Consider the following 24,417-nt stretch of genomic DNA (forward strand, 5'->3'; position numbering starts at 1 on the left):
CTTTCTGACGGATACTCCTAACTTTTCAATCAATCAATTGATTTGTACAGTGCTGCTAATCACCTGAGATGATAACTAGGCGCTTTCAAGATGCAATAGCCTCAGACGAATAGCCAGGTTTTGAGAGCTTTACAGAATTCTTGTAGGGTAGGTGAGGTACAGACCTGCACGGGAGGTCGTCCCACGCCTTCTCTGCAAAGTATGAGGAGCATCCTCTGCTCGAGCTTCTGTTGTTGCAGAGATTGTGGCCGAGTCCTAGGGAGGCAGTGTAGATGCCTGGCTGGTTGGTGAAAGTTCAGGCAGTGGTTTACGTAGGCTGGTCCTAGTTTGTGAAGGGCCTTGTATGTGAGGGTCAGTAGCTTGAATTGGCATCTCTTGTGTACTGGGACCTATTGGAGATCCTTGAGGTGAGAGGAGATGTGGTTTATTGGGGAAGGTCAATGATGAGTCGGGCTGCGGCACTCTGGATAGCCTGTAGTCTCTGGAGGACGTATGTAAAGATCCTGTAGTAGAGGGTGTTGCTGTAGTCCAGGCGCTTGTGTGATTGTGCGTCTAGAGTTCGTGGGGGAGCCACTTGAAGATCTTTGATAGCATACACACCGTGAAGAAGCAGGCTGATGAGACTGCATTGATCTGGGATTTCATCGTCAGCTTGTGGTTTAGGATGATGCTGAAGTTTCTGGCATGATTGGATAGGGAGGGTGCTGATCCTAGTTCCGCGGGCCACTCAGGTGGTGGTAGGGTCCCCGGAGAGGGAGAAGATAAGTTGAGCATTGTCTGCACATAAGATGATATTGAGCTCATGGGATCAGACTATGTTGGCTAAGGGTGTCATGTAGGTGTTGAAGAAAGCAGGGCTGAGTGAGCCCTGAGGGACATGGCAGGTGACTTCCTTGGGTTCAGGGGTGAAAGGAGACAGGTGGACTTTCTGGGTTCTTGCGGTGAGGATTGAGGTGATCCATCTGAGGCATTTCCCTAGATACCAATGTTTTGTAGCCTGGTGATCAGAGTGTAGTGGTATAATGTGTTGAATGCTGCTGAGAGGTCAAGGAAGATCAAAGCCACTATCTCTCCTTGGTCAAGGAGGGCTTGGCTGTTGTCTGTAGCTGTGATGAGAGCATTCTTGATGCTGTGGTTGCTGTAGAATCCAGACTGGGATGAGTTTAGAAGTTGATTTTTCTCGAGATGTGTCGTGATTGTTGTTGATGGCCTTTTCCAGTACTATGGCTGTAAGGGAGATAAGGGAGATGGGTCAGTAGTTCTTAAGTTTGCCTGGGTCAGCTGATGGTTGCTTGAGTAAGGGTTTGATGTCTGCATGCTTTCAGTCTTCTGGAAACATTGCAGTGGTTATTGAGGTGTTGAGCAGAGCAGTGAGTTCATGGGTGATTTTGTCTTCTCTGAGCTTTAAGATGTGGTGTGGGCAGGGGTCATTTGGTGCTCCTGAGTGGATGGAGCTCATGAAGGTGGCAGATTTTTATGTGGTGAGTGGGTTCCAAGTGATTAGTCGGGGTTCTGTCCAGGTTGCGGTGGGGCTATATAGGTTGCAGAATTCAGTAGTATGAAGTTGAAGTGTTTTATGGTCTGGGTGGGGGTGTCCGTAGTGGGGTGCATTGAATGGTCTCTTTGTAGATGATGGCAATGCCTCCTCCAGGTTTGTTGGTGCAGTCCCTGAGGGTGATCTTGTATCCTTCAGGTACTGCTGTGACGACGATGAAGGGTTGAACGGTGAAAGACAACATCAGGTGCCAGGGTGGAGATGAAGTTCCATAGCTGTGTGGTAGGTTTGCTCAGTGTTTGTGTTGAGGAGGTTGCACTTGAACTGGTGGTGGGGTGCTGTTGTGGTGTGAGGTTCATGCTGTGGTGGGGGGTGCAATGTGATACTGGGAGGTGCACTAGTGTCTGTGCTGAGACAGGGGAGGCTGCATTGGGTTCAGGAGAAAGGTGCTACCGTGGAACCAGGGGAGGCGCGACAGCAAAGTTCTTTAGTGTGTTTTCTATTTAGTGTGCGAAGTTCAGCAGCAGAGTAGCTGGGGGGGGGGAAGCAGGGTTTATAGCACTGGGCGCGGTCCAGACGCAGATAGGCTTGACTTTGGCGCACCCGCTGAGCAGAATATTCCCAGGCATCAAACTGGATCTTGAAGCTTTTCCCTGCAGGTTTATTTCATTTTGCCTAAGAAGTGAAAGAGCAGAACTACATATAAATACCACCTCTATACACCGACAGCAGTGTCATTCTTACAACGCCATCATTCTCAGATCCAGAGCTTTGCTTCTCTTTCCATCAGATTGAAACATTTTCTTTCAACAAATTGAAATCCAGTGCGCAAGGAAGTGACCCTCATGAAATGTGCCTTAGGTGTTTGGACTCGGGGCACAAATCCAAGTTATGTGAAGAAGACAGCCTTATAAAACTGAAGTTGTTCCGAACCTGTCAAGTGAAACTGTATGTCGTTGAGCATCAACCACACAAATCCTGCTCCCACTCAAAGTCAAAGGCTTGAACCTGTTCACTCCTGACATCATTGAGATTCAAGATCAACATGCTGAAGTTGCACCAGACTCCTTCTCAGAGACTTCCCTTTATAGAAGCTGTCTTTGCAGTTTGGGCCTTCCCAACAATCCCAGGGCATTCTGGCTATGATCCCAGTGTTTCACTCTTGGTCCTGGAACTTAGAGAGGGTTCTTAACTTATTGCCCCCTGCTTGTCAACTATGCAAGCAATATCTGCAGGCTCTGCAATGGAATCTGAATTCTCAGCACCAATCTGATTCCGTCTAGTTTATGGAGAAGACTGTGTAACATTTGCATTGGTGACTGCTCAGCTGCAGTTGGACCAGCGGAAAACCCTTCTCCCTTCTTCACTCAGAGCTGACTGTTTTTTGGCAAGGTCATTTGGAAAGGTGGAGATCAAAGTACTTTGGTCTTTGGCAGAAACCCAACTCCACATCAGTCTGTTGGATTTGCAGGCCATTTGCCAAGCTTTGAGGGTCTTTCTACCATCTTTCAAGGTTAGGGTTGTACAGGTTCTCATGGACCGCACCACCACCATATGGTATTGCAACAAGCAGAGCAGAATGAAGTCTTGTGCCCTTGGCCAGGAGTTTCGGTTCTATTCCTCTAGAGTTGGCTATGGCGTCAGGACATCTCCTTGGTCATGAACCATCTGACGGGATCTTTAAATGTCAGGACAGATGAGCTCAGCTGGCGGTGTTTGGCAGATCATAAATGTTGTCTACGTCCTAGAATGACGGGTGGCATCTTCCAGCGATGGGGAGAACCCTGGCTAGATCTTTTCTCCACTGCGCAGAACATGCAATGTCAAGACTTTTGCATGTTGGAATTTCCAAGAAAGTTCTCTGGGAGATGCATTTCGACTAAAGTGGCACACAGGACTCCTGTATGCCTTTGGACCTCTGCCTTTCCTGCCTCTAGTTCTGCAGAAGATCAGGAATTACTGGGCCCAGGTCATACTAGTAGTCGCAGACTGGGCCTGAAGATTGTGGTACCTGGAACTTACGGGCATGAGCATATTTAGCATTGATTTACATTGTTAATCCATTGTGTATATTAATTAACAATATATTGCCCCTCTCATGATTACTGCTTTGGGAGGATATTGTGTTGCAGCATCAAGGAAGGGTTCTGTATCTGGGGCTGCACAATCTACACCTCCATGCATGGAGATTGAGCAGCACCAATTGACTGCGTTCGATCTACCTCATGAGGTTCCTTTCCACGCGGCATCAGTCTTCAAAGTCCCCTTACTCTGAACTTTGGGACAAATTTGTGCCCAGGTGTGAAGTTGCAACGCAGACCCTTTACCTACCAAAATGCCATCCAATCAGAGCAGGGAGCTAGTGGTAACCGCACCTCCCCCTTGTCCCAAATATTTTGATTTATATTGTGCTCCCAACCAAAGCACCTGCTGCTTCAAAAGGTGAAACCAAAAAAAAAAAAGGTCCAAAGGCTATAAATTATAGATGGAGGGGCACTAGCGAAATTCAAAGAAACATAGAATCATCCAGGCATGATACTCCAACGTAATCTTTATTTACTTCAATACTCCAAAGAAAACAGCCAACGTGTTTCGTTCACCACATGTGAACTTCCTCAGGGCTGTAAAATAAACATACACAAAGTTTATTCAATTTTCATATAAAACACACACATCGCCATGATTATCAAAATATGTAATGACAAAAGCACCCAAGACATCCAAATGCTTTGCAGATAGGAATAAAGAGAAGATCAGAAAACAATGCCAAAATACACCTTAACAACCTAACATACATTTAATTGATAAAACTTGCCCTCTGAACGTATAAAGTATTGCTAAAAAGAAATGCGTACATGAGACACAATGTAATAAGAAGCAGAGCCAAAAGAGAAATGGCGTAGACCATGGATCCCCTCTAAATCGCATATTCTAGGACTGTGTTGCATTCAAAAATTGTGTGAGCAGATTACTACTCCCCATCCTAACGCAAGCATCAGTGGTAGGGTACACTTTCTCATCATCGTAAGGGTTAATGATTATTTATTGATTATAACTAAAGAAGACCAAAACTAACAGGAATTGTGGGACATTTCGGATCATTCCATGAGAACTATTAAATGGGTACCAGCAACCCCTGTCCCTTTTTATATAAAGTTCTGGTAATTTATCTTATTACAAAAAATACTGCCCTTGCTGAGGGAGAGGAAGGGCAGCATGACCGTTCCCACACTCTTCACATCTGAATACATATATATCTATATTTATATCCTGGCCATTTCCTACTGTGGAAGGCACACCAGTGCATTCCTGAAAGGTTTTCTTTCACCCTTGAAATCAGCAGGGGCTGCTTGTGCAGTCGCCGAATAATAAATGCACAATATATACATTGCTAAAAGGATGTGCTCTCATATTCATATTACTAGTATATTTCCTAAGGTTTTCTATTCAGTCACAGTGGTCCTTGTCCCGGCTTTATCCAGCTTCTGTTTGTCACCATCTTATTTACTGGTTTGTTCTTGATTTGTTTTTCAAATATTGTTGGTTAGATTTTTGTTTAAATAGTAATACTTACATTTAGCATTGATTTACACTGTTTTTCCACAGTGTATATGAATTATGAATATATTGCCCCTCTCATGATAGATATTCCGAAATGTGCTGGGCAACGAATAAAAATAATCCGAGCTACTCCTAGTAAGGACTTTATCAGTCAGTATAGTTGGATGTGACTAATGAAGGGCCACCCTCCAGAGACCTCAGCACTACAGGCATGTAATACTGGGGAGCCCAGTCGTTTAGTGCTCGTTTACTTACTGTTTGCATGTCCATTTTAAAACTTGACTGGTTGTTCTCTAGTCGGTTGAGAAAACTCCGAGACAATTTGGTCCTTTTATTGATGTCATTGTGAGATGTCTTCTGGGACACAGGCTGGTGACTCCCCGTTTCGCCCTCAAGACTTCATTGAACTGATCTTAATAACATGAACACAATTGAAAGTTTGTGACTTCTGTACCTGTTTTCTTTGTGGGACATGTTAGGTTTTCGAACTTAATGGCAGGCTGTGAGCTGCTGGTTCTCCATCCCCCTAGGTTGCTTAGTTTTGCACCAAAAGGCACATTGGCACTTGTGCAGAAGAACAGACAAATACCAAAATATTGTTTATCCTTCCCCCACCTTGATACTTCTACCTCATTTACAACTTGAAAGTAAACTGTACTAAGATCCAACTAACCCCAAACCTACCCATTAGCCGTAGGGCTCAATTTTGGAGAAACAAAATGTAGCTCCTGTTGCCTAAAAGCTATCATTACATTTCAAAGCACATTTTTCTGGCACTTCTTGATTTACTTTGTGTATCATAATTGTACCTAGTTGTAAATGGGGGCCCATTTATTGTTACAGCACAACTGGCTGAATATTCGGTTTGTGTAATGTTCAATTACCATCATACTGCATACACATCTGACTTTTAATATGTGCTAGAAAAGCTATCTCATCTTTGCTACAACTGGCCTACCCATGGCGTGTAACTTGGTTATCTTTTTATACGGTATCAATATTGGTGCCTTAGTACCCATCAATGATACTGCTCAGCAACCACAGATTTCCAAAGGACTCGCAGATTCCTTCCTCCATATAATCTGTCTTTGCTGCAAGACCTTTCACTGCCATGTCCGTTTCCATGTAGTGTGCTTTGCGTAACTGCCTTTTGCGTTAAACATTTGGGCCTCTTCCCAGCTCTTCCCAGAGAAGATTGATGTTATCTGCATGTATGCCGCACAGCAAAAGACATCAAAATCTCTTGGTTTGCGCCCACCAACCCCAATACGTTGTTTATTAAGCTGATGCATCTGGGCAGCATGTCAGTTATGTTTGGCTATGCGCTAGTTATTTTGTGTGGCCATGTCCGATTGGCAACCATGACAGGTGTAAAAGCTCCTGCCAGCGTAAAAATAATTTTACTTTAACTAGATAGAAAAACTACTGTGTTCTCATAAAGACGTCCATCCTTCTGTATTTCCTCAGCACAGCATGATGAGTTAGCTCGGATTTGCAGAGAGATGTTTTGAAAACAAAAAAAAAAGTATTGGTCTGTCACTTGGGCTATGAGCTGGGCGGGCTTTTTTAAATTTCTTTTTAATGTAAATAACGTAGCGTTTGGCTGTCTGCTTTTATGATTTTAGTTGCTATTTTGTTTTTGCTTTGCTTGCCCTTAGCACTAACAGACTAATTTGTTTCCATTGCCCTGCTTGGCTTGCCTCCGCTTGCATCCATCCCTTGGCTCGCATGCTTACCAATGCCTGAGCAGACCGTGGCGACTGACCGCAGAGGAGCGTGGGAGAGCCAGCCGCGTCGGCAGAATAACGCCTCTTACCTGACATCTCACCTGGCTGCAGACCGGCATGGGGGATCAGTCCAGGTAATATTCGGTCTTCCAATCCTGCAAGAGTATGGGAGAACAGGTCTGACTGAAGCACTGCAATTTATTGTATGGGGTTGTCCTGGGGGTGGTAAGTTAATTGACGAGACCCAGGCTGTTGCAGCTGTATGAAGTTCTCCTGGCGACCGTTCTCTTTGCAATACAAATCATAATGCAGGCTGCCCTGATACACAACTCTATAGAGGGTGCAGGGGAAGGGGGGTGTACAATGGGTAGTCCTTTTAAGATTACCCCACAGTGTAAGTCTTCATGTCTGAACTGGAGCTTAGTGCATCTTGCATTTTAGGGATGAATTTTGGTGGGTTTCTCAAGTCAGGACTTAATCCATGTGCATTTAATGTGTTTTTTTTTTTTTTTTTTTTTTTTTTGAGGGGAGGGGTGCTGGCTAGACGGCAGCACTTATGGACCGTTGCATTGGCTCTGAATGGAAAAGGCCATCCAATCTCAACCCAGGGGTGCACTTAAATACTAGCATTTGGGAGTGGGTCTTTAAATGTCTCATTTTCTGTCAAAGCAGACTTTCACCATATGCATCTTGGGTGTGCAATGCACGGGGCAGTGTTTTTGTAATGGTTATCAGGCCTTGCTTCACCGGCATCCATCACAGTGGGAATTGGAACACAATAAACCAGCTTACTCAAGTTGGGCATTGGGGGGGCAGATAATGAAGACCCTTTGTACTGAGTCAGAAAGGAAGAGCCTACCCTATCGCAGCTCAGCATAGTCATGTTAGAGGATCCATTTGGAAACTGGTAGGTGGTGACACCAAATCTATTGTTAATGTACTGGCTGCCCCCTATGGAGTAAGGGGATCCGAATGAATTCAGTCATAAGCTTCACTAGATGGCTTGTTTTGGGTTCAGTGCAGGTGGTGGCATACATACAATTTTGCCGTTTCTGTGTGTGGAGAGAACTCCAAGGAGTTTAAATATAAATGCGTGGTGAATTCTATTCAAACTGTGTTAGATTGTGGACAGGGAAGCCGCATAGAAAGTGACTCCTCCAAATATTTAATATTGAATACGAACCAAAATGAAACTGCCAAACTAATCAAATGTACTTGGGTATCTCTTGAGATTGGCTGTTGCTGCTTGGACTACTTGCTTTCTTTTCCTAACTGATTACTGGGGATGAATGTGAGATCAGCACAATTTGTCTCTTAATTATGATTTGTGGTGTTTCCGCCACATTAAGAAAAACTGACAATATTTACTGCTTTTATTGTGTTACTTGTAGCATCAATAATGCTAAATGTCTCATTTGACTTGAAAAGTTAGCCTACTGTTCATGTCTTATGCACTGCTTTGCCCTAGCCTGTCTCTGCCCTCTGTAATTCTGCAGCGTAGGTTTATGTACTTGATACTCAAGTACAGGCTGACTCCCTTCTTGGTTCCATTGTGATTGTTGACTGCCCTTGACTCTCTATGGTCTCATTTAAATTGAACACTGAATAGTGCTGCACCTTTCTCTCCAACACACACCCCTAAATTGAGCTCTCGTGTCCATCTGGTAGTTGGTACAAGAAGTCAATGAGTTAAGTGCTTGTCTGAGATTAGCATTTCATAGGCAGTCATGGCATGGAATCCTAAACAGGGCAGGATTACCCATCATACGTAGGAGGTTACCAACCCTTAAGGTTGGGTAGTATTAGTACCAGTTATTTACAGTACCATGAAACTGCAGAACTGAGGAAACAAGCAACACTATGTAGGGTTTTAGGTCATTGGATGTATTCATATGTAAACTCTTTCTCTGTTTCTTCGTCTGTTGAAGCTGAAAGGCCAATCTACAAGAGTACGTTGTTGTCATCAATGATTTGTAAAGCTGTCTTCCCATTGATGCCTTATGACTGCAGCCAAGTAACCAACTAAGGATTTCCTAGCGTGGTCCTACTGACGAATTCGTAGAGATGGTTGTTCATCCAGGGATGATGGAGCTCATGATGTGCACATTATAAATTATGTTGTTACATAAAATAAATAAATGAAGCTCATACTTTGTTTTGTTGTATTGCTTAATATCAAAGATTGGTAAAGCAGAGATTTAGAACTATATTGAGCACTTTGGAAAGGGTTTTCTTTTTCCAGAGTTGTCTAACAAACTCGTCTTATTCTCCCAAAACCCTTGTTTTACATTTTTTCAGTTTTGCATGTTTGCACTATTAACTACAGACTTGTGCCTACAAATTCTATTAGGATGAGTGCCAGTTTCCTAATGCTTTGCACATTATACATCTCTAGTATTATTGGTCAGTTATCCACATTACACACCTTTTGCATGTTTGTATGGGCCACGTAATCATCTCAGACTACACTGTTTGAAGGCTGAAATTGGCTGAGGGTAATGCAGACACCATTGCTTCATTATTCCTAGAATAATCACGATTCACATCATTCTTTATTTCAATAATTTTGTTTCATAAACCGTGTGGTAAGTTGCTATCCTATTGGGGATGGGAGCACATCAAAAAGGTGGAACAAAAAGGGCTGAAAGGTAATAGGGAATGGTTAAACTTGGGTTTAAAATATGAATCTAAGGAGCAGTCCCATGTTCCTTCAGGATTATCTGAACTCCTTTGCATATGTTACTTTCCAGCTGGATATCATACACATGCTTACATGTTTTTCACATTCTACTCTTGTCAAGTTTAACTAAATTTTTTCAAGCCTAGTAGAAATTACATCAATTTTAAATGCAAATGATTTGTATGCAAAGTGTGGGTGGTTTTTTGTGTGTTTGGGGGGAGGGGGGGGATGGTGAAACAGTTGCGAGGTTGAAAGACCTTGCACAACCACTAACAAATAGTAGCAATGGGATCTTGTAGCACAGTGGCAGTATTATGTGGCATGACTGGGGGTGTCTTACTATGTAATACTAACACATTACCCAGAGATGGACCTCTGGTTCACACCAGTAAGCCTTATCTCAGTCCTGGTAGAGTGGCAAAGAGCAGTCCGGCTACTTAGAGGGACATTTGTAAAGCATTTCACAACACCAACGTGGACGGTAAGTAATTGACATGACTCGAAATAAATCCAACACCAATTTAGAAAAATAAAGCAGATTTTTATCTTAATTTAGACACCAAAACGAACTTTATATCTTGCATACAACCGTAGTTAATTAAGACTTCTCTATCCTTGGTCTGTTCATTACTCTCTGCTCACTGCCACACTGAGATGTTCATTTAGAGAACCTACGATACACTGTGGTCAGTCAACCTAAACTATGGAAAATGTAAAATTATTCCATAGTAGCTGTGTCCGTTCATCTTGTTTGTCGTCTTTAAAAGTCTATCCTGTGGTTAATAGGCCATGTCTAGGCTTCTTCTCACTTTAATAGCAAAGTAGTTGGATGGAATGTGTAGTGTCCTAATGAGTGAAGTCCTGACCTCTGGGGGCAAAGGATTACGTTTGATTTTTTTCATATATATATATATATATATATATATAATTTAATCAGTGTACAAAACGTTGCTATGTTATGTGCTCCTTGACTTAAAAAGGAGTGCTTGGCAGAAGCGGCTTGGAATTTATTTAGTACAGGTTGCTTGACAGCTGATGTATAAGGTAAGGCTCTGTTGAGAAAAAATCCTATCTTGTGCATGGCAGTTATTCTTTGTAACTGTTTTATTAGTTTCTGGATTCCTCACAGCCCCATTGGCAATGTTAATAGTCATGGCTTGTTAGTTTGGTCAAATATTAGGAATTGTGAGAATGCCAAGATGAAGCATATGTACTCACCAGTAGCAGTATTTCATTGCCAGTATCATCTACAGCTGTATGAAGCACCAGTTCCATCCCAAACCCCTACCCCTACCCATTTTGTTCCCCATGGGTGTCTGAAGCAGAGCAGGAGTTCACAAATATGCTCACATGTTTACCACATTTTGGGATATCGGACTATGGAGGACTGAAGATTTTAAAGGCATAATGACCACACCATAGGCAGGCATAGTTTATTTAAAAAATATATGCATATCATTCTCAACGGTATTTTACTACTGTCAATCTAAGGAAGTTGAAGAACTATTGCTGGAGGTAAGTGTATGTAACTTCTTCTTTCTGTTCAACTATTACATTTCAGAGCACTTGAATGTTTGTAGGGCTGCATACCTTCAGAAGTGTTGTATGACGAGTCTCAACACCCACCCACTGTGTAGGCTGTGCATGTGTGCTATACTGACACAGTTCTTCCTTTGTCTCATCATTCAGCTGCCTGTATTACATTCATTAACTCCCATTGTTTCTCATTTTCACAGGTGGTGAGTTCAACCAATGGTGAGCTGAATCCTGATGACCAAACAGGGGGACACTCCAATGCACCAATCACAGCGCAGGCCGAGGTGGAAGTGGTGGAGGAAGCAAAGTATGTTCATTGAAGCTTTATTGCCAGTACACTGATGCATGTTTTCAGTGGTTCCTTGCATGTATGGTGTGCTGTCTTCATTTCCTTGCAGCTACCCAATGCTTTCATCCATTCCATTTGAGTTTCACTACAGCTTCTGCATGATGGTTTGTTTAGTAGTGCATCCTGTTGTATAGTTTCAGATTTGTGGACATTTGAATGGACAGTTGTGTTGACTGCATTTCCTTAGCTGAAATTGTATTAACAGGCAAGTATAGATCCCAACTGCGTGACTGGAACAGTGTTTGCGGTTGTTGATGGGAAGGGAAATTAAGTGGGACTGCTTTACAACTATATTAATACTTAAAACGACTGGAAAGGTCTCTGAAGATAGGTTGGTCTGTCACTATGCTATTGCTTATAAAATTATGGAGACAAGGTATACACCTACCTCATCAAGCATTTAATCAAAACAATGATGGGGAGATAAATAATGCAGGCATCCTCTGAGCGGCTGCTTTACAACCATTGGGATGAAATGGGCATCTCTTTGACTATGCCATTAGTTGGGTACGTTGAACCCCTTTTTTTACATTTCTTATCCATACAGCACTAGGTGATGTCATAAGAACTTTGTGGCTCGCTTGTCTCCTCGCTCTTCACCCTCTTTAAATCAATGGGGGAAAATTACAGGCACAAACCTATAAATACTTATAAAAATTTGACCAGTGGCGGCTGCTGCTTGAAGGGGGGTGGGTGGCGGGATGGAACACCAGGTGGGGGGTGGCTGGGGTTAAAAAAAAAAAAAAAAACACTTACCTTCTAGGGGAGATGTGTTCGTATTTCCTCTGTCCTCTTCCTGTTCCCGGGTACATACAAGTTCCCAGCAAGTCACGATGCTGCTGTCACCAGCATGACAGCAGCATCATGATTGGTCTGAGCGGCCTGCTTCGCCGCTCAGACTGGGAGTGGGAGCCTGTGCATGTTCTCCACTCGGCTCTTCAATACAGCCAGGTAGAGAACATGCAATGTACTCATGTCTGTTTGGCCAGCCCAACACAGCAGGCCAAACAGACATGCGCACATTGTGGTGCATAGTCCTCCTTCAACCCCCTCCCTCCAGCCCAGCACCGCCCCTTACTACAAGGAAAAATAAAATAATGAAAACGTAGCGTACATTATCATTTTATTTTTCCTTTTTTTGAAAATCCAGCGGGCGACTCTCTGCCGTCTTAGCGGAGGAGACTCCCCTGCAATTTCATCAGTAATTTTCTACTCTAAAAGGGTACCTCCATACATTAGGTAATTACTAAGCCAAGATATTCCACAAAGCAAAACCACTGCTGTAAGTGGCAATGCTTATCTTCTTAGATCTTCTCACTAGAGAAGTGAAATGGCCAAATTTTTTAGGGGTGGGTACTTTACTACCAAATTCTTAGAATACACTTGAGAAAACTCTGGCATACCTTTTCACAAGATATACAACTAGGGGAGTGTGTTCAGGCCACGATCGAAGATGACCACCTCACTCTGGAGTTCTGTACGAGGACGGCCCTTGGCAGAGGTATGTGCAGCAGGGGGACAAGCAGACCTCCAAGCTGAACGTTGCTGAGACCCATAGACAGCGAGGAGTGGATGGGGCCTGATAGATAAACCCTTTCCCCTCCCGGAGAGGACCGAAGGTGATCGAGGAGAGGCGTCGGACACAGGAATCCTAGCTGTGAGATAAGCACACTGGTCTTGTGTGCCGGGCAGGCCCAGATGAGAGCGAGGGGGAGGACGCACTGCAGAACCGGCGCCTCCCCCCCCACCTGGACACCAGAGTATGGCCGCTCCGACGCCAAGCTCCGCATCAACGGCAGCCCCGGATACCCTTTTGAAGGCATCTAGAGACACCACGGGGGTACTAAAAAATAGACTGTTGCCCCAGAGAGGAGGCCCAAACACCATACATCCTCAGCACAAAGACACAGACAAGCCAAGCGCAACAGCACCAGCACCTTGATGGTGAGAGGAGCAGAGGCACTGAGGGTCGGGGCGGAGCCTTTATCATCCCCCCTTTTTTCTTCTTTACCAGTGCCATCAAAGGGGGCGCCCCACACTGGACTTGCACCTGTGTGCGCCGCCAATTTCTGAAATAAGCCCGCGGGGGACCCTTTGCTCTGCCTACAGTACTGCAGCGCCCTAAAGGTCGGAGGAAATCGTGACAGTCAACAAGGGGCAGAGGGGAGCACCAGTAGCAGGAAGAAAGCGTGTGTTACGCTTTGATCCTGATAAGTCTCCCCTCATTTCTTTCTACCTACTGTGGCATAACAACTGAGGTGAGGTTCCCTCCACCCACGCCCGACTGCACCCCAACTTTCTTTGTCCAGCAATCGCAACACGCACTATTGGCAGGTTCTAACGACCGTGAGGAGCCACGGTCAGTCTTCCATTTCTGCACGAGAGACTGATCTGTAGCCCACCTATACTGGACTGGTGAAGATACACTCCTCCGTAGCTCCCCTCTGTTAATCCCTCCTAGGAACTAGTGATATCTACTGATCCGGTGACTACAACCATTCTGACCACCATCCCTAACAGGGGAGCACAAGTTTGGACTGGGGAAAGGAGAGGAACAGTCCAGAACATGGAATAGAGAACACGAAAGGAGAGAACCTCCACCCTCTCCTCCTCCCTCTGCCTTGCCAAATACCAACAACGTCAGCCCCGCATGGAGCCCGTGAGAGTTTCCAGTGACATGGGAAAGGGCGGCCTAGGCAGCGGCATACACTGGAAGCACTCCTATCAGACTCAAATCATTGGGACAAAAGACTCCAATCCAACCTTCGAGGGAATTCGATAAATTAAAGCCATGTAAGAAGGATCCGGCGAGGGCCCTGGGTGAGCAACTAGCTGTTATGGTACCATCCCCTCTCCAGTGTCAACCCTGAACCTTGCAGTTTGCGGTTTCTGGACTCCCTGGAAGTAGGAAAGACGCAAGAAACCAACCTCATCCTTGCCCTTAGTCGCAATACGCCCTGCGATGAACAGACCAGACTATTACAATAGCTCCCGCCCCCTCTCTTCTTTACTACTGTGGAATCAAATTTATCCCCACCCAGATCAGGGACGCACAGCACTGGTGCCGGGATTTCGGTTTGGTGATGCACAATGGTAGACCTGCTAGCAAAACCGCTAGTAAACCAGTGAGACAACTCCTTCTCTGAAGCCCTACACCATTCGTGCCCAATGGCCACTCCAAAGGGACCGCAGCCTGAGGCCCTGCCTAGCATCACTGACCTGCCGAAACAGGATACTACAATGGAGCCAAAGTCCTGGGGCTAGAACAGCGAGTCTCTGCTACAGAGGACCACCTAAACACCACACCGGACAGGGACCAGGAAATACTGTGCTTACGAAGCAAACTAATAGACTTAGAAGACAGAAGTCGGAGAGATAAGGTCTGATTCTTCGGGATTCCAGAACAGGCAAAAGGATCAGACACCCAGGCCTATTTACAAAGTGCCCTTCCCACGCTCACGGGTCTCTCCTTTGATCCATCGCTGGAGTTTCAGAGAGCCCACCGTCTGGATCCTAAACGACTGGACAGTGATCCCCGACCCCACCTGATCATCGTCTGTCTTCTGAGACAGACTGGCCCTCCAACTTCTATAGGAAGCTCGCTCCCACAGCCCATTCAAGACAGAGGGATATGAGGTTCGAATCACTTAGGACTTTTCCAAGGAGACCAACGACTGCTGCAAGGCTTACCTGTCCCTCTGTCCCCGGCTTCGCCAATTAGAGGTGAAATGCGGCCTGTTTGAACCAGCACGAATGTGGGTCACCAAAGATGGCAAGTCAAGAGTTTTCTACGACCCAGAGGAACTAGGTCTTTATATGGATGAACTCTCGGCCCAAGTAATGGACACAACCCCACTAGCCACACAACCCCAGAGCAAATACCGTCCGACGGGACAGGTCATCCACATCTGTCTCATCAGGCCCACAAAAACAGAACAACATTGAGGGGCAGGGATGCAGGGAGATCTGCACGAGCACAGAGCGACAGAGATCATGCGCAGAAAGCAGTGGTGCCCCATAACCATTCCCCTCTGAAACCTTAACATCCAAACTACCTACTCCTGAGACTACGGAACTCGTGAGGCACTCGACTGATTGAGGCAAGCCTGAACAGTGGGCACTGCATCTCGGAGAAGAATGAACAGATGAGTACTCTGCAATCTCTTACTGTCTAATGTAGCTGAGTAATGTATCATAACGTGTTGAACCGATCTGTAACACTATACTCAGACCACTGTGCTGACACAGCAATGGGCTGTGTCAAGTAACACTACGTCATGGGGACTGGCCTCGCTCCTGGAAAGCAGCCAGGCATCTTCTACTTCTGATTATGTGAACAGAAGTCCACTCACTTGTTCCCTATGCTCTTCTGCTACTCCTCTCCACCTCATTTTATCTTTTTTTTTCTCCCCCCCCAACTTACCGCCTGAATGATACATTAGATATATGTTCTTATCAGAGAGAGACTGCAACCTACGCACCGTAGCATGGAATAAGTGAGAGATACCTGGCACTAGCTTCACCTAGCTTTGTATAGCTAGCAGCAAGTAGCTTAACAGCTCACAAACATTCAATAGGAAACATCGCTGCCAGTCAATGATAGACTCGCAAAAGCTTTGCCTAATGACTTCTGTTTAGAGATATAAGTATTTAATAGCGTTGTATTGGTATAATGGCCGAGAGCAACTCTCTATAAAAATCTGTAAAAGTTATAATGTTATCAATGTTACCAGAGTTACACAATCTCACCAGAATCATCTATTGTGGATACACGTGAGAAGTCTCCCACCATTCCTCAACATCACCCTCCTCATGCAATAGCTGTTGACTGTAATTATAATCTTCCTGAGCAGGGACGTGCTCCCCTGGCCACCCCCGTGCCCCTTGGGGAAGGGGAGGAAGATGGGCTGGAATGCAGTAGATCGAAACAGAATAGACTGGAACAGAATAGGACCAGTAGCAGCTGTTGCAGACAGTAGTGTATTGACCCTCTTCTTTCCTTCAAGGGGGGGTGGGAGGGGGAGGGATGGCAGGTCTCCCAAACTCCCATGCGCCCCCCCCCCCACCCAGACCCTTTGGTCGGTCCCGATTGACGTTCACCATTTAACAAGTGCTACTTTTTTACCCATCAGGAGCGGCCCTCCGTGGGCGGCCTGTCTTGGCCTGGGGCCCCTTTGAGTCTGACAGCTCCACAGATTTGGACCCGCACTTCACAGACCCGAACTCCTAGGGCTCTGCTCCTGCCTAAGCAGACAGCCCAGTGTATATAATCCCTCTCCTTTTCTTCCCTCCCCATCCCGACCACCTCATTGGATTCCCACCCATCCCTACCCTCTCCGTCCCATCTCTCTTCTTCCCTAGTTTCCATTCCTCAATTCTTCCTCTTTTCCCCCTGTAGTCAATTTCTTCTCCTTTTTCAGTACTCATCACTACTCCTACTCCCTCATCTTTTTCTTTTTTCATCTTCTTTACACGAATACAACCCACCGCCTACCAACCGCGTCCAGTAGGCACCCAGTGCCCCCTGCTCCCAACCCTCCAGTCTGTCACAAACCTGTGCGCAGGAACGCCCTTTAGGCTCAGTTTGTCGGCACCTTTACCTCTCTGCCACCCCATCCCCACACCGATCCGAGAAACTTCCCCTCCCTCCTTCTCTGACACAATAAACACACTCACTACTACTGCCCACGCCCGATCTCCATCCTAGAGACCCAGAATGACTCACCTAACTGTTGTGGATATAAATGGAAGGGACTCAACCTGTACCCAATCACTCCAGCTTATATCCTGGAATGTAAATGGTTTAACCCACTGTGAAAAGAAAGGTGTTATCCTGTCTACAGTCAAAAAAGACAGATGTGGCTTTTCTGCAGGAGACACACCTAGATGCGACGGAATCCAGTAAGTTACACCGTGACTGGGTGGGGAGGGCGGTATTTAGTTGCTGCATAACACCTAGACTACAAGGCAGTGGGATCCCACGGAAATGCGGGGTGGCGTTTCTAATTCGCAAGACACTCCCGGTGACGCTGATTAAAACGTGGATGGACCCGGAGGGGAGATATGTCTTCGCAAAGCTTAAAATATGGGACTCCTCGATATGCGTTGGCTCCACATATGCACCCACAGGCCCCAAAAGATTGTTCTTCCTTCATATTAACAGACTACTTACGGAGATAGGAGCCACACGCAACATCATAGAAGGTGACTGGAATCTGGCCCGAGATGCAGTGCTAGACAGACCTTGGCACATGGACGTATGTAACAATCAGGACAGAGCTATTCTCACTGAAGTGTCCTCAGATCATGGATTAGTGGATCACTGGAGGCTCACGCATCCAACCGATAAGGAGTACACATTCTTATCACCGGTACATGGGACTCAATCCCAATTGGACTACTTCCTTGTGACACGTAGCATAGTGACCAAGATACAGGACTCTGGTATACTGGAGGGAGGTATATCAGAACACTCCGATAATGTTGACGGTTAATGCAGGACTAACCTCTCCGGGCCGAAAACCCTGGCACTTTGCTGTGCATCGATACTGCACTCCGCAGGGCAAAACAGAACTAAAGGCACACGTTTCCACGTATGTGTGGGATAATAAAGGCACAATCTTTTCTCAGAGGGTTCTGTGGGCAGCGGCAAAGGCGACCCTACGTGGCCAAATGATGAGAGATGCTGCACAGGCCAATAAACAACGCTTAGCGACTCAAGTGCAGCTAGAGCACAGTATTGTACGCCTCACTCAGTTGTATACGGCACAACCTTCTGTGCCAGCCAGTCACCGCCTAGAACAGGCCCGTATGGCCCTCAATGAGCTTTATACTTCTGAGGCTAAATACGCTCTCCATCGTTTTCAAGGAAGGCACTACGAACAGGGGGAAAAAAGCTGGTCGGCTTCTAGCGGTTCAGCTCAGACAGAGGGAGGTGGCTCAGGCCATTCCTGCTATCACATCTGCCAATGGGGGATATTCTTACCCGACCGCAGGATATAGTGAATGAGTTTGTGGACTTCTAGCAACATTTATATACTCAAGAGGAGGGAGCCAGCTCCATAAGAATGGATGCCTTCTAGAAAATGGTACGTTTCCAACCCCCCCCCCCCCCCAAAAAAATCAGCCGAGGGGCAAGCCCTGCTAGATGGGGAGATCAGTAAGGATGAAATAGCACAAGCCATTTCTAACCTCCCTTATCATAAATCACCGGGAGAGGACGGGTTTCCGACAGAATTTTTTAAATGGGCAGGCGAAGAAGTGGTTGACTCCCTGTACGAAGCCTTCCGGGAGGCAGACCGAGAGGGGACACCGGGTGCAATCTCGAACCAGGCAACGATCACAGTGATACACAAGCCTGGGAGAGATGTTCTTCACTGTGGCAGTTATAGACCCATCCCTCTATTAAACTGAGATATCAAAATACTGGCCAGTGTCCTAGCGGCACGGCTGTGCAGTTATCACATCCTTAATACACCAAACACAGGTCGGATTTGTCCAAGGAAGTACCTCCAGAAACCACCTACGTACTCTCTTCCATGACCCCTGGGAGCCAGGAATATGCCAGAAGAAGCTATAGCCTTCTCTCTAGATGCTGAAAAGGTGTTTAACCATGTGGAATGGGGTTATCGGTTTACAACCCTGCGAAAATTCGGACTGGGCGACCAATTCATTGCAAAAGTACGCGTACGGTATGATTGTCCCTCTGCACGGGTTAACTGTGGAGGCTTCCTCTCAGATCCTTTCCCCATCTGCAGGGGGACGAGGCAGGGTTGCCCTCTTTCACCACTGCTTTTCCTATTGGCCCTAGAACCACTAGTGGCCGTTATACATCAGTCTCCACTACTTACTGAACCCCGATATGTGGGGGACTCGCTGAACTTTATCTGTATGCAGATGACATTCTACTTACTTGTCAAATCTCATTGCACGCATGACACTGGACTTTGAGAAATGGTCCCACTTGGGGCTCTCAATGTGGGGCAGGGTACAGTTGGTACGGATAGTCACCCTACCACGCTTCACATATGTGTTAGGCATGCTCTCTATACAAGTACCGCTGTCAACTCTAAGATCAATTGATGCAGCGATCAGAGCCTTTGCATGGGGTACATTTCGCCCCCGCCTATCATCGGCAAAACTCATGGCACACCGCTCCTGCAGTGGCATGGGGATGCCATTGATAGAACAATATACCCTTGCTCTCCACCTCTCCCAGTTAGCGTATATGCTATCCGGAAAACCTGACCCACCACAATGGGTCACAACAGAATGCCTGCTACTCTCTCATCGGGGAGGGCTTAGAGGCCTATATAATACCTATAACATGCACCCCCAGTCCCAAACACAAACCATCAACCCGATGTTGAAAACAATGTATGTAGATTGGTGCAGAGCACATCGCCTATTAGACACCAGCCTGATTTTTGTCCGTTAAGCTCCCCTATGGGGAAACGAAGGCATACAGGTTGGGGGGGGTGGGGGGTCTGTGTTGGACGCGCTGCAGCACAGTGGGCATAGAAACACTTGACAAAATCATAGAGAATGGTGAGCTAAAATCATTGGAGCGTGTACGAGAGGAATATGACCTCCACCCCAATCAGGTATGGCAGTATCTAAAACTCAAACACTGCCTGCATAGTAGTATGGGAACTACTCCATGGGAACTCCAGAAATTTCCTATCTCAAAACTTGGGGCTACCTCAGAGGCGTGATGGTGGGCCTGTACGAAGTTATCACACAATATCTTTATTCAGCACCACTCCTTGAAGCACTACGCCTTGAATGGCAGGTATGCCTCCACACAGAACTCGCGGTAGAGAGCTGGACAGAGACATTGTTGGCTCTAGATAGAGGTGTCCAAGAAGCACGACTGAAGTTCTGCCTTTTTCAAATAATTCATGTCTGGTACTGGACCCCTATGAGATTAGAGGGTGGGCCTACTACAACATGCGGAATGCTGGTGATGCCCTGGACTAGGTGCAATCTGCGACTGCTCGTCGGTCCGACCCCTTTGGGATATGGTGGGCGCTACTCTGGCTACTTCAATGCCATTACAGACGCCACTCTCCCCCTCCCTTATCTTTATTCATGACATGGAACAGTTACCGGATCTGTCCCAGCCGTAATGGCGGCTCCTGCACACGGCCTTGGCGACATCGAAGATCTGTGTGCTCCGACAGTGGAGATCCTCTACACCCCCCTCCACAGAAGAATGGGTGGTAGCAATGTTTCGGATTGCAGCTTTTGAACGTCCAATATATAACATGCAGTATCAAGCCGCCCTATTTCAGCAAGTGTGGGCACCCTTTCTCACAAATACCTTATAGTGGGTTCGCTACCTTTTTACCAGCTTGACTATATGACCCTTATTATTACCAACACAAATTACCGGTACTCTCCCCTCCTCCCCTCACCCCGTTGTTTTCAAATGTGATGCCCCGAGCAGGGTGCTTGGTGCCCTTCTCCTTTTCTTACTTCCTCACCCTCCCATCTTTTTGCCCCCTCCCGCCCCTCACGTCTACCTTCACTTCAGACTAGCTCAGTTTCGATTTTCATTACTGTTCTGACCTCCCACTTTCCCCCTCCTCCCCCATCTAGCCCTTTTACACGGTATCTCGCCTTTTTTCTACCTTCCAGATGCCTCCTCTTTGACCTCAACGATAATGTAATCTGAGACCATCACCTCTCCCTCTCGGTCTTTGTAATCTCTCACTCACTTCTACGATAGTTTGCTTTGTCTTTTTATTTTCTACCTTTTAATGATATATTCTTAGAGATTAACCCCTATTTGCTTTGCCTTGGACCTACTGTGTACCACATTCAAACAATATACCCATAGCTGGCAAGAGCGACCTTGTGTCACTGATCTTCTTTGATCAGGGGATGTGCATCTACGTCCCCAACCCCATCAGGGTTTTTTCCTGTAGCCCCTTCCGCCCCTCCCCCCATCAAGTTCAGTGTGTCCCGTGATTGCAGCAACATAGATGACTTTAAGACGCAGTTCCCTGCCTGTCAATGAGTACACCTACTCCTCCCTACCCTACAGCTGCGAACAGATGATCGGACATCAGATTGCTGCCCCTACCTCCGGGGCTTAAGGGAAACGATGAGACACGTCAGTCGATCCGCTTAGGTTCCCCTTAAGCCTTCAGATGTTGAGTACACCTCCTGGGTTGTCAAAAGAAGAGGCGTTCTTTGAATCTTTGAACCACTGAAATGCTATAGAGGACAGAAGTGTTTATAAATCACTTGTCAATGTCCTCTAGGCTTGACCCATTTCTTTATTTAACATATGTCTCCTTGTAATATGCGAGTGTAAAGGCAACTACACTCTTACCCCTCTCTATGCTTAGACCCCCTCCCTTCCCCCACCCTTCCTCCCCCATTCGACTACGCTGATACGCTACTGTACTCCATATGCTGAATGTAAAAAAAAAAAAAAAAAACTTGTTCAATGCAATTGCATCATGTTGCATTTTATTAATAAAGAATTACAACACAAAAAGAATATGCAACTAAACAACTCAAAGCCACTAATTTAAAATGCTAGATTGACCTAGAATCCTATAGTTTTCCCAAAAAGACTTTTTAACACGGAAATGCATAACCCTCAGTTCAAATCTGAAGCGGACATCCTGATCGTAGTCCACTTGACTTGTGTTTATTTCTTGACTAGGTCACCGGAAGTCGTGGATATTCACTCATTTTGTTCTTCAGGATAAAACTTGTAGGAATAAGTGTTAATAGAGCAGTCTTTCTTGAAACCAACTGAAAGACACCAGCATCAACTTAGCATCAAATAAGTGATTGGAGGAATTAGTTCCCACGTTCTTTAGAAAAGGAGAGCACAGCTCTCTAAAGCTCTGGGTCCCATAAGAACATGACAAACATTTAGAGAGACATCTGCACAGATAACGAGAAGCATTGGTAAAGTCAATTGGTCTGGCCTTGGCTATTAGTCTTTTGGCGTTGTAAGTGCTTTATATGGTTTTTGTTACACGTTATTGTTGGGGAACAACTGTCCCTCACTAATGTATAACGAATGTCTTAAAGCAAAATTAGTTTTGTATCAAAAAGCACAGAGAAGGGAACAACTTTGTCAGCCTGAGTTCTTACTGAAATCACAGTGGCTGAAGTGGGCTGGGCCATTGCCCCATGCTGTATGGTGGGCAGAAGGGTCATGGTAGAACAGATCAGTAGATTAATAGGGCTTGCAAAAAAAACCTGATATTATATTCATAATTGTAGTAAAATCAAAAGGTCTTGGCGCACCAGACCTATTAAAAAAAAAAAAAAGTTTCTAAAAAGGAAAATGTTTTTTGGTCCCAAAAATCCCACATTGTCCTAGTTGCCCTTGACACTGAAGGGAACCACTTTGTGTGAGAATGTACTTTTTGTGGAAGAGCAGAATGCCGTCACTCACAGTGAAGTTAGCCAATAACATAAGTGTGATAAGTAACCGTACACATTTAACTTGCCACTGAGTAATCACATTTGGAGATCTGGGGTGCTGTGGAGGAGTGCAAGAGCTGAATGCACACATCCAAATTCTAAAGCTTGGTACATATTGAAATCTTGTTCTTTTAGAGGGAGCTCATATTCCTTCTTGGTTGTTTCAAATGCTGAAATAGAAGCCTTTCTTTGCTGATATTTGTAGAGGACGAGGGAGGTCACAGAACATGTTATGAGACTGCTCTTCTAGAAGAAAGACTATCTTACATGCCAATTTAAAGTGATGAAATGCTAGTCCCTTTTGGATGTTATGCAGATTGAAGAGAATGCAGTGCATATTAAATGGAAGTCCTGTTAGAAGTAGCTCAGATAGCTCTGTAACCAACTGGAATGAAATACCAGCCTTTCTTTGATCATATTCGGAGAAGTGGTCATATTTCATGTAATAAGGCTCTCCGCTGTTAGCTCGAGGTCATTTTAGTTCATGACCGTTATGTTGTGCTAACTAACCCCATTTTTTGGATGATGAGAGGAGAGAATGCAGTGCATATTAAAATTGCTGCTATTGATAAACAGATAACAGTGGTAGTAGACATTAAGGGGGTCATTCTAACTCTGGCGGGCGGCGGAGGCCACCCGCCAGAGTTCCCCCCTCCGAAATACCGCACTGCGGTCAGTAGACCGCAGAGGGTATTCTAAGTTTTTCCCTGGGCTGGCGGGCGGTCGCCAAAAGACCGCCCGCCAGCCCAGGGAAAAACTCCCTTCCCACGAGGATGCCGGCTCGTAATCGAGCCGGCGGAGTGGGAAGGTGCGACGGGTGCTGTTTCACCCGTCGCGTATTTCACTGTCTGCCAAGCAGACAGTGAAATACTTGTAGGGGCCCTCTTACGGGGGCCCCTGCAGTGCCCATGCCAGTGGCATGGGCACTGCAGGGGCCCCCAGGGGCCCCGCGACCCCCCCTACCGTCATCCGGTTCCCGGCGGGCGGACCGCCGGGAACTGGATGGCGGTAGGGGGGGTTGGAATCCCCTCGGCGGCGCAGCTAGCTGCGCCGCCTTGGAGGATTCCAAAGGGCGGCGGTACACTGGCGGGAGACCGCCAGTGTTGCCGGTCCGACCGCGGCTTTACCGCCGCGGTCGGAATGCCCTTGGGAGCACCGCTGGCCTGTCGGCGGTGCTCCCGCCGACCCTGGCCCCGGCGGTCTTAGACCGCCGGGGTCAGAATGACCCCCTAAATGTCATAGTAAGGAGCAGTTCTGTTACAATAAAGTTGGCCACTGCCATGACTTGTGTCACATGAAGAAATACTCAAAAAAGAGGGATCAGGAGGAATTATGGTCCATTGTATATCCTCCTAATGGAAACGTCAAAATATAAATGATACACTGTTCCAAACAAAAAGAACGGAAACTAGTGGCAGGGGTCCTAAATTCTAGGAGCAAGAGGCCTCACACATCCATAGGATGTCATGCTTCATCATCGGCACTGCTCCTCGTCAGACCGGCACTGCAATGTCTGACGGGCACCACCCCTGGTGGGGGGGCTCTTTGCCGGAGATCTTTTTATAAATGGTGGTGCCGTGACCCCAAAGGTGAGAAAGTGACAAAGGAGATCAAA

General features: G+C 46.1%; 1 protein-coding gene across 3 annotated transcripts in view; it reads left to right on the forward strand.

Annotated features, from left to right (window-relative positions):
- CSNK1G1 (casein kinase 1 gamma 1) overlaps nt 1-24,417 on the forward strand; it is a 434,750-nt gene that overhangs the window by 386,142 nt on the left and 24,191 nt on the right. For 2 of the 3 annotated variants that reach the window (XM_069222304.1, XM_069222303.1), the window contains 2 exons: nt 6,807-6,917; nt 11,200-11,306. In XM_069222304.1, coding sequence (XP_069078405.1) covers nt 6,807-6,917; nt 11,200-11,306 — 218 coding nt within the window. The remainder of the gene's footprint in view (nt 1-6,806; nt 6,918-11,199; nt 11,307-24,417) is intronic. The other variant, XM_069222306.1, reaches the window with a different exon arrangement.

This window comes from Pleurodeles waltl, chromosome 3_1 (assembly GCF_031143425.1).
Source record: "Pleurodeles waltl isolate 20211129_DDA chromosome 3_1, aPleWal1.hap1.20221129, whole genome shotgun sequence".
In the NCBI taxonomy this organism is placed as follows: Eukaryota; Metazoa; Chordata; class Amphibia; order Caudata; family Salamandridae; genus Pleurodeles; species Pleurodeles waltl.